General features: G+C 36.2%; 1 protein-coding gene and 1 long non-coding RNA gene across 2 annotated transcripts in view; one reads left to right on the top strand and one right to left on the bottom strand.

The window, feature by feature from the left end:
• Positions 1–13,598, bottom strand: part of LOC110348540 (uncharacterized) — a 188,845-nt gene that overhangs the window by 69,687 nt on the left and 105,560 nt on the right. The gene's annotated exons all lie outside the window — the stretch shown is intronic.
• Positions 12,135–13,598, top strand: part of Cngb3 (cyclic nucleotide gated channel subunit beta 3) — a 162,505-nt gene continuing 161,041 nt past the window's right edge. Inside the window, exon 1 of the mRNA XM_087190558.1 lies at positions 12,135–12,246. Within this exon, the coding sequence (XP_087046684.1) occupies positions 12,136–12,246 (111 nt within the window). The 5' untranslated portion in view covers position 12,135. The remainder of the gene's footprint in view (positions 12,247–13,598) is intronic.

Here is a 13,598-nt window from a genome sequence, read left to right as displayed (position 1 = left end):
TTGCTCCTTTATGCTAATTAGCACTTTTCACATATATCTTAGTCACTTTCTCTCATCCCCAAAACACAATATCCAACACCTGCAACTTAAAGGAGGCGAGGTCTGTTTTGGCTCATGGTTACAGGCCATGGTCAGCCAACTCCAAGGAAGAATAAGCATAACAGAGGAGCATAGGGAAGGAAAGCTGCCTATGTCATAGCAGCCAGAAAGCAGAAAGAAAAGGGAGGAAAAGGGGAGGGAGATACAGAATACACTTTCAGGTCATGCCTCTAGTGACCCATCTCTAACCAAGGCCCATCTCCTAAAAGCACACTCAGCTATAATGCCCCTATAATCTAATCACCTTCCAAAAGCCCTGCCTATGAGGGTATGAGGCTCTTAAGCCTCTCCATTACAACATAGTCTACTGTGGAAATTGTGATTGCTCTCTCTCTCTCTCTCTCTCTCTCTCTCTCTCTCTCTCTCTCTCTCTCTCTCTCTCTCTCTCTCTTTATCTGCAGGTGGCATGTTTTGGTCATCACCATACACCACACACCATTTGAGTACTTGAAAAAGAGTAAGAACTCAAATATTTACTGCTCAATAAAATTATATACTTTAATAAATAGAGTATTTTAAACTTTAGTACTTCCAGAAACATTTTATTTTGTCAAATTCATTGAGAAAGAGAATCAAAATAGCAGAGTAGTGATCAGCACAAAACGTAGCCGCTCCAGCACCTGGAATTCAAACACCTGGAAAATAAAGAGAAAACAAATGTAGATCTTCAGAAATCAGGAGGGAACTGACAAGAAAATCAGAAGAAACAGAGAATATGTAAAAACAGAGTACAATGCAAAAAAAAAAAAACCTAAGAAGCAGTCTGGAAGCTCATCCTGGCTTCCAGGGAAGGGAAACTGCCACCATAGACACAAGGGTTGGGAGGCCCCAGGGTTGAGAGTTCCAAAGAGAAACAGTGGACTATGAGCGATGTCAGCCCCCAAAAAAGCCCATAGCTATTATAAGCTGCAAAAACAGCATGGGATTTTCCTCCAAAAGTGACTCTTTCCACATGATGGCAACAGCTGGAGAAACAATCTAGTGTAACGCTTGCTGCATTATCAGAGAGTATATAATCAGATGGCATTTTGAGAAGGGGTTGATTATTGAAGACTGACACACAAACAACTAAAAAGTAACTTAACTTCAAAGTTTCCAGTGTTACACTGTCACAGAGAATGGGTGAGAGAGACAGCCACAGGAGACAGAGAGCCACAGAGAGCAGAGAGCCACAGAGAGGATGGGGGCTACACAGAGACCTCCCAAGAAATTTAAGCTCAGACTGGTAAGGACATAGGGCCTCACCCTCCATAGTGAGAAGACAGGCCCAGTGAATGTGACTTTCAGAAGCACATGGGTATGAAGTGGCTACATTAATTACAGCTGTCTACTTGAACCTTTGCCCTGCTGCCTGGTCAGGCACTGGTCAGAAGCCTGACTTTCCCCATCTACCAACTTGAGCAAGATCATATCTTGGTTTGGACAACTGCCACACCCTGGGATAAACAAACAGAGGCACCTCTGGAACAGGGGAGCAACTCACAAACCCAAACACCATAAAGCTAGAAGGAGAAAAACATAACCTGCTGAATTCAAAAACTGCAAATCCTGGAAATAAACCACTCATTCAAAAATAAAGAGGAAAATCAGGCCAGGGATTTAGCTCAGGGCTACCTCACCTGCCTCGCAAGTACAAGGTCAGGAGATCAATCCCCAGTACTGAAAAAAATATATATAATGATAATAAAAATAATAATAAAGGGGAAAATGTTTTTTGGACTCTGATTTATCTCTTTGTTCTTCACCAGTGTTTTGGATGTTGAGAGATTTTCTTTTTACTTTGTTTTTCCTTTTTCCTTCTATTTTTTAATTGTTTTTTCTTTGTTCTACTTTATTCCTCTTTATTCCTTTCTGTTACCTTTAGTGGTTCTATTAATTTTTTTAACTAATTAATAGGATTTTATCTCTTCCTCTCCATTACTTCTCATCTTTCATTACTTAAGTTTTCAAATTTTTCTTCTTTTATTCTTCTGTAACCTACTCATCTATATTAACTACTAAAACTATTAAGCTATATTAATCTTTATATAGTTAACTAACTATATAAACATTAATATAGCTTAAGAATGAGTCAGTATCTCTCAATTATAACTATCAATGGCCTCAATTCACCAATCAAAAGAAATAGACTGGCAGAATGGATTAAGAAGCAAAACCCAGCAATATGCTATATACAAGAAACATACCTACTCAAAAGGAAATGCATAGACTGAAAGTAAAGGGATGGAAAACAGTTCTCCATGAAAGAGGAACCCAGAAAAAAGCAGGTGTAGCAATCTTATTTGCAGACAAAGTAGATTTCAAACCAAAACTAATTAAGAGAGGCAAAGATGGTCACTACATCCTTGTGAAAGGAACAATCCAAGAGGAAGAGATGACAATCCTAAATATATATGCATCAAATACGAATGCCCCCAACTATACAAAACAAATATTAATGGACATGAAAAACCAAATAAGGACTAATACAATTGTAGTGGGGGACCTCAACACCCCTCTATCACAAATAGACAGATCAACTAGAAAAAAAATTAACAATGAAATTCTAGAACTGAACCAAGCTATTGAACAAATAGACTTAAAAGATGTTTACAGAGTGTTCCATCCCACAAAATCAGAATACACATTCTTTTCAGCTGCACAAGGGTCATTCTCCAAAATAGATCACATGCTAGTTCATAGGACATATATAAGTAAATGTAAAAGAATAGAAGTTATCCCCTGTATAGTATCAGACCATAGTGCAATACAATTGGAGATCAATAACATAAGAAACCTCAAAATACCCACAAACACACGGAAATTGAACAACACCCTCCTGAACAACCAATGGGTCACAGAGGAAATTAAAGAAGAAATAAGACAGTTTCTACAAGTAAATGATAATGCCAGTACAACACACAGGAATCTATGGGACACAATGAAAGCAGTTCTACATGGGAAATTCATAGCATTGAATGGCCATATTAGGAAAACAGAGAGAACTCACTTAAATGAGCTAATGCAGAACCTCAAGCTCCTAGAAAAAGAAGAGCATAACAAACCCAAAGCTCGTACAAGAAAGGAAATTACAAAGATCCAAGCAGAAATCAATGCAATGGAGACTAAGAGAATGATACAAAAAATCAAAGAATCAAAGAGTTGGTTTTTTGAAAGAATAAATAAAATTGCTAAACCTTTAGCCAACCTTATCAAAAAAAGGAAAGAAAAGACTCACATCCATGCAATTAGGAATGAAAAAGGTGAAGCCACAACAAATCCAGCAGAAATCCAGAGAATCATCAATACCTACTTTGAGAACCTGTACTCTAATAAAATGGAAAACACAGAGGAAATGGAAACATTCCTAGATACATATGAATTGACAAAATTAAATGAAGAAGATATAGAAATTCTAAACACCCCAATTACAATAAGTGAAACTGAAAATGTAATAAAAAAAACTTACCAACAAAGAAAAGCCCAGGTTCTGATGGCTTCACTGCTGAATTCTACAAGACATTTAAAGAAGAACTATCACCATTACTCTTTAAACTCATCAAGGAAATTGAAAGGGAAGCAAGGCTTCCAAATTCATTCCTGGAAGCAAGTGTTACTTTGATCCCAAAACCAGGGAAAGACCCAACCCAAAAAGAGAACTACAGACCAATCTCCCTAATGAACATAGAGGCAAAAATCCTCAACAAGATACTGGCAAACAGAATACAGAGGGTCATCAAGAAGATCATACACTCTGACCAAGTTGGATTTACCCCAGGGATGCAAGGATGTGTTCAACATCCATAAATCAATAAATGTAATACACTATATTAACAGAGTCAAGGACAAAAACCACATGATCATCTCAATAGATGCAGAAAAAGCATTTGACAAAAGCCAACACCCATTCATGATAAAAACACTACAGAAAATTGGAATAGAAGGGCTTTATCTCAACCTGATTAAGGCTATCTATGAAAAAACCAACAGCCAACATCATACTAAATGGTCAAAAACTGAAAACTTTCACACTAAAATCAGGAACAAGACAAGGATGCCCACTATCACCATTCCTGTTCAATATTGTTCTGGAGATATCAGCCATAGCAATTAGAAAAGAGAAAGAAATAAAAGGAATAAAGATAGGAAAAGAAGAAGTGAAACTGTCATTATATGCTGATGATATGATACTTTACACAGAAGATCCAAAAAACTCAGTTAAAAGTCTGCTAGACCTAACTGACAGATTCAGTAGAGTAGCTGGATACAAGGTCAACAACACTCAAAAAACAATAGCCTTTTTATACGCAAATAGCAGATCCATGGAGAGAGAAATTTGGGAAATAATTCCTTTTATAATAGCATCTAAAAAAATGAAGTATCTAGGAATCAATCTAACAAAGGAAGCAAAAGACCTCTACACTGAAAACTACAGCTCTCTGAAAAAGGAGATCGAAGAAGATATAAGAAAATGGAAAGATATCCCTTGTTCCTGGGTAGGAAGAACCAATATAGTGAAAATGGCCATACTTCCAAAACTACTATATAGATTCAATGCAATGCCAATTGAAATTCCAACAATATACTTCACAGAAATAGAGAAAACAATCCAAAAATTCATTTGGAAGCAGAAGAAACCTAGAATAGCAAAAGCAATTCTAGGCAACAGAGACATGGCTGGGGGTATCACAATCCCCAACTTGAAACTATACTACAAAGCTACTGTGATAAAAACAGCATGGTACTGGCAAAGAAACAGACCCAAAGATCAGTGGAATAGATTAGAAGATGGAGAAACAACTGCAGACATACTCAGCCACCTCATCTTTGACAAAGGAGCCAACCACCATCATTGGAGGAAAGATAGCCTATTTAATAAATGGTGTTGGAAAAACTGGATTTCAACCTGCCAAAGATTAAAACTAGACCCATACCTATCACCGCACACTAAACTAAGATCAAAGTGGATTAAAGACCTAAATATTAAGCCAGAAACACTAAACTTGTTGGAAGATAAGTTAGGTAGAACTCTTGATGACATTGGCATAGGAAAACACTTTATGAACAAATCCTCAGTAGCACGGGAGCTAGCACAAAGAATCAACAACTGGAATCTCATCATATTAAAAAGCTTCTGCACTGCAAGAGAAACTACCAACAGAGCTAGAGACAACCTACAATGTGGGAAGAAATATTTAGCAGCTGTAGCTCAGACAAACGTCTACTATCAAGAATATACAAAGAACTGAAAAAAATCAGACCTCCCAAATTCAAAGACCCTATTCAAAAATGGGCATCCAAAATGAACAGACATTTCTCAGACAAAGAAGTAAAAAAAGCAAGTAAATATATGAAAAAAATGTTCAACATCACTGGTCATTTGAGAGATGCAAATGAAAACAACACTGAGATTCCACCTTACCCCACAAAGAATGGCTGCTATCAAGAAATCAACAAATAACAAAAGCTGCCAGGGGTGTGGAGAGAAAGGAACCCTTCTCCATTGTTGGTGGGAATGTAGATTGGTGCAACCACTGTGGAAATCAGTATGGAGATACCTCAAAGAACTAGGAATACAGGTCCCATTTGACCCAGCTATTCCCCTACTGGGAATCTTCCCCAAAGAATTAAAAGAATCATATCACAGCGATATATGTGCACCTATGTTTATAGTGGCACAGTTTGTAATAGCTAAAGCTTGGAAACAGCCCAAGTGCCCATTGACTGGAAACTGGATAAAGAAGATGTGGTTTTTTTATAAAATAAAGTACTACTCAGCCATAAGGAATGAGAAACTAGAGACATTTATAACTAAATGGATGCATATTGAGGCCTTACTCTTAAGTGAAATAAATAGGACACACATGTAAATACTGAATAGTTTCTCTAGTGTGAGAAATTGAAAGTGTAAATAAGGATGAAAATGATTAAAATGAATAATTGATAATTTGAAATAAGAAAAGGTCCAAGGGTTTGGGAATGGTGGAAGGGAAAGGGGAAAGGGAAGAAGGGAAAGAAAAAATTTATGAGAAAAAAAATGGAATCAAACTCTGCATAGATAGGCAAGGGTGGAGGGGGTGAAGGGTACACAGGTAATGGGAGAAAAAATAAAAACTAAGATGCATCATGTTCTGGTACAAATACCCAATGATAAATGTAAATGTATTTTATACCTAAAATGTACCAATAAATATATATATTTAAAAATTTAAAAATAATAAATAATAAATAAAAATAAAATAAAATAACACTAATGCTTCTCTAACTATCTCATGAAATGGAAAAAGAAAGAAAACTTCCACACTCATTCTCCAAGGCCAGTATCACTCTGATAGCAAAAACAGAGAAAGACACATCAAAAAAGAAAACTATAAACCAATATCTTTGATGAACAGAAATGCAAAAATCCTTAATAAAAAACTTACAAACTAAATTCAGCAACACATTAAAAAGAACATACACTATGATCAAGTTGGTTCCATTCCAGAGATCCAAGGCTGGTTCACCATATGAAAATCCATTAATGTAATACACCACATAAATAGAATCAAAAATAAAAAGCACATAATCATCTCAATTAATGCAGAAAAATCTTTGACGAAAGTCAACATCACTGCATGGTAAAAACCCAAAGAAACTAGGTTTTGAAGGATCATACATCTCAATATATTAAAGGCCATGAACAACAAACCCATAACCAACATCATTCTGATGGACAAAAACTGAAAGCATTTTCTCTAAAATCAAGAATGAGGCAAGTATATCCCCTCTCACCATTTCTATTCAATATACTACTTGAAATTTCAGCTAGAGCAATCAAGCAAGAGAAAAAATAGAAGAGACACAAATAGGAAAGGAAGACATCAAATTATACTAATTTTTAAATGATGTGATCTTATGCTTAAAAGACTTTTACAACTGATAGATGAATGCAGCAATGCAGCAGGATATAAAATCAACATTAAAAGGGGGCCAGGGATTTAGCTCAGTGGTTCTGCCTCCTGCCCTGCAAGAGGCAAGGACCCAAGTTCAATCCCTGGTACGAAAAAAAAAAATCAACATTAAAAATCATTAGTTTTTCAATACACCATTAATGCATTAACTGAAAAATCAAGAAAACGATTCCATTCACAATAACTGCAAAGAAATAAAATACTGAGGAAATCAGTCTAAAAAGGAAGAGAAAGACTACTATGAAAATTTCAACCATAGGAGAAAGAAACTGAAGAATAAACTAGGAGATGGTAAAAACCCCTTGATCACAAACTGACAAGATCAATATTATTTAAAATGGACATATTACCAAAGGAGATCTACAGATTCAATGTAGTCACTATGAAAATACCAACAAAATTCTCCACAGAACTGGAAAAAAAATCTTGAAATTCACATAGAAACATAAAGACCCAGAATAACCAAAGAAATCCTAAGCAAAAAAACAGTCAGTCTACCTGGGCATTGTGGCACATGCCTGTAATCCTGATACTATAGAGGTTGCGGTAGGAGATCGCAGCAATTCAAGGCCAGCCTAGGCTACAAAGTGAGTTCTAGGCCATCCCGTAATAGCGAGACCAATTTTTTTTAATTTTTTAATTGCAAGGCTGAAGGCATCACAATACCCAAGTTCAAGTTATACTGCAAATGTGTGCTCATTTTGGCAGCACATGATTCAAATTATACTATAAATTCATAATAACAAAAGCAACATGGCACTGGCACAAAAACAGACAAATAAACCAGTGGACCAGAACAAATGATACAGAACAAAACTACACAACTATAGTCATCTGATTCTGGACAAAGGAACCAAAAATATATGTTGGAAAAAAGACAGCCTCTTTAACAAATGGTGCTGAGAAAACCGATATTCACCTGTAGAAGACTAAAATTAAATTCTTATCTCTTACCCTGTAACCAAAAATCAACTCAAAATGGATCAAGGACCTAGGTATAAGTTCTGAAACTTTGAAACAGTTAAAAGAAAACATAGAAGAAACACCTGAAGACATAGACAGAGACAAACACTTTCTGAATAGAACTCCCAACAGCATAGGAAATAATAGCAAGAATCAACAGATGGGACTACGTCAAATTCAAAAGTTTATGCACAGCAAGGGAAACAATAGAGTGAAGAAATAGCCTACAGAATGGGAAATCTTTACCAGATACTCTTCCCACAGAGGATTAATATCTAAAACATATAAATCACTCAAAAAACTCAACACTAAAACATCAAACAACTCAATCAATAAATGGGCAAATGCACTGTAAAACACTTCTCAAAAGGACAAAAGACCAACAATCATAAGAAAAAATGTTCAACGTTGTTAGCCATTAGGAAAATGTAAGTCAAAATTACCTTGAGATTTCATCTCATCCTAGTCATTGTGGGTGAAAATATTTCTCACAAAAGGAAAGTGATTTAGTCAACCATGCCACTTACGTCTATAAATGCCAGACTTATTAAAATAAGTAATTTAAACAGAGTATCCTCCTAAATCTGTTTTTATATAGGGACTCCCTAGGTATCTTTCCACTGGCAAATACAATGAGCAGAGTTTTAAGAGGGACTTGGGTGGGGGGTCATTTATTGCACTGAGTGTCCCAGTCCAGGAGAGAATTAGTCACGTGCCTGCTGTTAACACCTTCCTTTATCAATGGCTTTGATCCTTACATTTTAAGTTTACAGATGTAATCAACTACAAGATTATAGGATTAGTTGAAAAGTTCCTAAAATGACCCCAGATATATTTATATTCTATTCAAAATTAGTTTGATTTTGATAAACTGAATCATATTTTAAAAATCAATAAGGGACATAAGATTTTGGCAATTTGGGGAATTAAATTCTTTCTTCATGATTACTTAAAATTTTCTTACAGGAACTACTAAACAACAAGTAAATTTTAAAATGCATGACTAATAGCTCAATGAAATTTCAAAATGGCAGAAATACAGACAGCCAAAAGTATTTGATGAGGTAACTCAGGCTGCCTGAGTGTGCAGGATGCAGAGGGTGTTCTCACTGCTTAAAGGCTTTTGTTTTAATTGGAAAGTGTAGAAGAGATGTGAACCCATTGAAAAACAAAAATAGTATCTGCTTTTAAAAAGAATGTGTCCTTGGTAGACTGAAAAAGAAACACAAAATAACACACAACATCAAGGAAGTCCTCTAACAATTCTTGATTTTGCACCTGTTCTTTTTAGAGGTTTGGGGGCGGGGAACAGGAGAGGGGGGAGAGGGAGAGGAAGAGAGGGACAGACAGAGGGAGAGAGAGAGACAGAGACAGTTTTCCAGCTATGTGGAAATCAACCACCAGAGAACAGAAAAAGAAAGTTCAAAACTAGTTATCTCATGGTTCAAGACTAGAAATAGGCACTTTCAGAAAGCAAACTATAGCTAGTTACAAGGTCAACACACAAAAATCAATAGCTTTCCTCTACACCAATGACTGGCTCACTGGGAGAAAAATAGGGCAAATAATTCCTTTCACAATAGCATCCAAAAAACTGAAATACCTAGGAATCAACCTAACGAAAGAAATCAAAGACCTCTTCTCTGAAAACTACGGCACTCTGAAAAGAGAGATTGAAGATGATATCAGAAAATGGACAGACATCCCCTGCTCCTGGGTAGGAAGGATTAATATAGTGAAAATGGCCATACTTCCAAAACTGCTGTATAGATTTAATGCAATTCCAATTGAGATACCAGCAGCATACTTCACAGACCTCGAGAAAACAGTCCAAAAATTCATTTGGAACAAGAAGAGACCCAGAATAGCAAAAGCAATTCTAGGTAACAGAGACATGGCAGGGGATATCACAATCCTCAACCCACAACTATACTACAAAGCTACTGTGATAAAAACAGCATGGTACTGGCAAAGAAACAGACCTGAGGACCAGTGGAACAGATTAGAAGATGCAGAAACAACGCCAGACACACTCAGCCATCCCATCTTCAATAAAGGAGCCAAACACCCTCACTGGAGGAAAGATAGCCTCTTTAATAAATGGTGCTGGAAAAATTGGGCTTCAACTTGCCAAAGATTAAAACTAGACCTATATCTCTCACCATGCACTAAACTAAAATCAAAATGGATTAAAGATCTAAATATTAAAATAGAAACTCTGAACCAGTTGGAACAGAGGTTAGGTAGAACCCTTAAAGACATCGGTGTAGGAAAAGATTTTATGAACAAAACCTCAGTTGCCGGTGAACTCGCACAAACAATCAACAAGTGGGATCTCTTCTTATTAAAACGCTTCTGCACAGCAAGAGAAACCACCAGCAGTGTGAAGAGACAACCCACAGTGTGGGAAAAAATCTTCACCTGCTCTTCCTCAGACAAAGGTCTACTATCTCAAATCTATAAAGAACTTAAAAAGATCAGGCCTCCTAAATTTAAAGACCCAATCTGAAAATGGGCATCTGAAATGAACAGACATTTCTCAGACAAAGAAGTAGAAATAACAAATAAATACATGAAAAAATGTTCAACATCACTGGTCATTCGAGAGATGCAAATGAAAACAACGCTGAGATTCCACTTCACTCCAGAAAGAATGGCTGCTATCATGAAATCAACCAATAACAAATGCTGGCAGGGCTGTGGGGAAAGAGGAACCCTGCTCCACTGCTGGTGGGAGTGTAGACTGGTGTAAACACTGTGGAAATCAGTATGGAGATACCTCAAAGAACTAAGACTGGAAGTCCCATTTGATCCTGCTATTCCACTGCTAGGGATCTTCCCCAAAGAATTAAAAGAATCATACCACAGTGATATATGTGCACCCATGTTCATAGTAGCATGGTTTGTGATAGCTAAAACTTGGAAACAGCCCAAATGCCCATCAACTGGTGACTGGATAAAGAAAATGTGGTTTCTTTATAAAATGGAGTACTACTCAGCCATAAAAAATGAGAAATTAGAGACATTTATAGCTAAATGGATGCACATGGAGGTGATACTCTTAGGTGAAATAAATAGGACACACATGTATAAATACCTACTACTTTCTCTGGTGTGAGAAACTGAAAATGTAATTAAGGACTAAAATGTATAATAGTTAATGTGAAATAGGAAGAAAAGGGGCAAAGGGGAAGGAAGTTGGAGGGCTACGGGAAAGGATAGAAGGGAATGGGATTAATATGAGAAAATGGAAAAATAGGAACAAAATCTTTGTAAATAGGGAGGAATGGAGGGGTTGAAGGGAGGGCTGGGCAAGGCTGAAAAAGAAGAACTAAGAGAGACTATGTAAAGGTGCAAATTTCCAATGATGAATCTCATTATATTGTATACCTAAAATGTACCAATGATTAGAATGAATAATCGATAATGCAAAATAGGAAGCAAATGTCCAAAGGGGTAGGGGTAGTGTGACGGGCAGGAGAAAAGAAAGAAGGGAAAGGAAAAATGCTGAGAAATGGAAAAAATGGAAATAAAGTCTTTGTAAATAGGGAAGGGTGGAGGGGGTGAAGGGAGGGCTAGGAATGGGGAAAAATAAGAACCAAGATGCATTATATAAGGGTACAATTCCCAATGAGAAATGTAATTGTGTTGTATACCTATAATGTACCAATAAAAGAATTTAATTAAAAAAAGAGAAAGCAAACTATTTGCTTTATAATAGAACCCTGATGTACATTTTATTTTTAAACATTTGCATGTATTAATTTGTTTAAAATTAGATAAATAGCTGAGCAGTTGCAATAAAGAAAGAAAACAAACCAATGGGCAGTATGATCACATTTAAACAATTCAAATCAACTATGAAGTTTTGTTTAATTCTCTACTTAAAAATAATTCACAAGAGCATTTTGACACTTGAAAGTTCATAAGCAGAGTGCAAATTATCCAAGCAAAAGTAACTTATTGCTTTTAAGCCAAAGCTCTGACTAGCCAGGGAGTTTCCTACAGGAATTAACCAGAACAAAATCCTGATTAAACAACTAATTGGCTTGTCCAGTAATGAAAAAAAATAAAGTGCATTTCTCTACCTCTAGACACGGGGTCATAACAACAGATGTTCTTCTGAACCAACTTAGAGAAGATGCTTAAATCACTGATAATAAAATTCAACAAGGTGAATCCCACAGAAGGGAACAATGAGAATAAACAATGCTTGCATCCAAGCAGTCAGCCTCAGACCTTCGCAAGACACGTAAGTTCCTTATGTTTCTAAATCAGTCTTGATTCTCATCATCTGTTCTCTGGTAACAGCATTTAACAAATTCTGTGATATATGAGTTCTTAATAGTTTACCTGGTACAATCTGGGTTGTGTACCCTTTCAGAAATATTCTCAGTAATTTATATATTCTGTAAATCTTTGCTTAAAATAGAACAATAAGCATTCAAAGGATTATGTGAGAATTTGGAAAGGACTGGTTGAATTTTCATTGCTGACTGTGACTTATGCCATCATTCAAAATGAATCATTTCTCAAATATTAAGTTGGCTATGTGATTTAGTTTCAATAAAGAGCATCTAGCATCTTGGTTATAATAAGCCATATGTTAACAATAAATTTTCCAAAACAGAGGTTCTCAATAGGAAGCAATTTGCTATTTCAAGGATGTTTGACAATATCTGGGGAAATTTTTGGTGGTCACAGCCTAGGGGCGGGGATGTACAGGACAGCCATCAACAGCAAGAAATTTTCCATGGCAAAGTTTTCATACTGCAAAAATGGAGAAACCCAGCTCTAGACAAATCTTTATTCAAGCTCTAAGTCTATTTATCTTTAAAATGGAGATAATATTACCTGCTATGAGACCACCATGTATGTGGAAGTGGCCATCACCAGATGGCAGATTCAATCACTTGGACTTCTCAGCTCAAGACTGTGAGGAATAAATTTCTATTGTTTATAAAAGAAAATATTAACTGCTTTGAGTCTTGTTAGAAGAACTAGAGACAGAATATGCAAAACAATAGTCAGTACTTTCCAAGTGGCAATTATTATTATCATTATTAATAAACTGTGTTTTTATAATAGGCTAAAGTCCAAAGTGAAAATTACAACAGCAATATTCACTCACAATTATCTACAAGATGATTTTCATGTATTACTCATGAGAATTACCTAAAAGAGGTTCATCAGATTTCTAGACCAATAGTCATTTTCCCATCTGAAAAAGCTGGATGAGAGATGTCAAGCATCCGCAGGAGTGTACCTCAGGGATGAGGGTAGAGCAGTTTAATGATTCAGGTTAAATGAGCCTAGAGGATGGACAATACTGTGATTACTTAACATTGGCCCTAGGAAAATTGCCTTCCCTTTCTGATAATGGTGACTATCCTCACAGTGGAGAGTCGAAGGGGTGTGCTTAGCATTACTTCACAAGTGCCTTCACTTCTTTCTAGCTCCATGTCAAAATAAACAATTCCACAGTGGGAAGTTATTTATATGTTTATAAACTCATAGCATGTCACAAATATCGAACTGGGTATGTCCCTTCACTTAGTCTTGCTGTTTTGCTCTCGGAAATTCACCATATTCATATATAACCAC

The sequence above is a fragment of the Heterocephalus glaber genome, unplaced genomic scaffold (genome assembly GCF_053883595.1).
Source record: "Heterocephalus glaber isolate CG9 unplaced genomic scaffold, H.glaber_assembly_v1.0 deba00001553, whole genome shotgun sequence".
Lineage (NCBI taxonomy): Eukaryota > Metazoa > Chordata > Mammalia > Rodentia > Bathyergidae > Heterocephalus > Heterocephalus glaber.
This window is presented reverse-complemented; position numbering and strand designations above follow the sequence as displayed.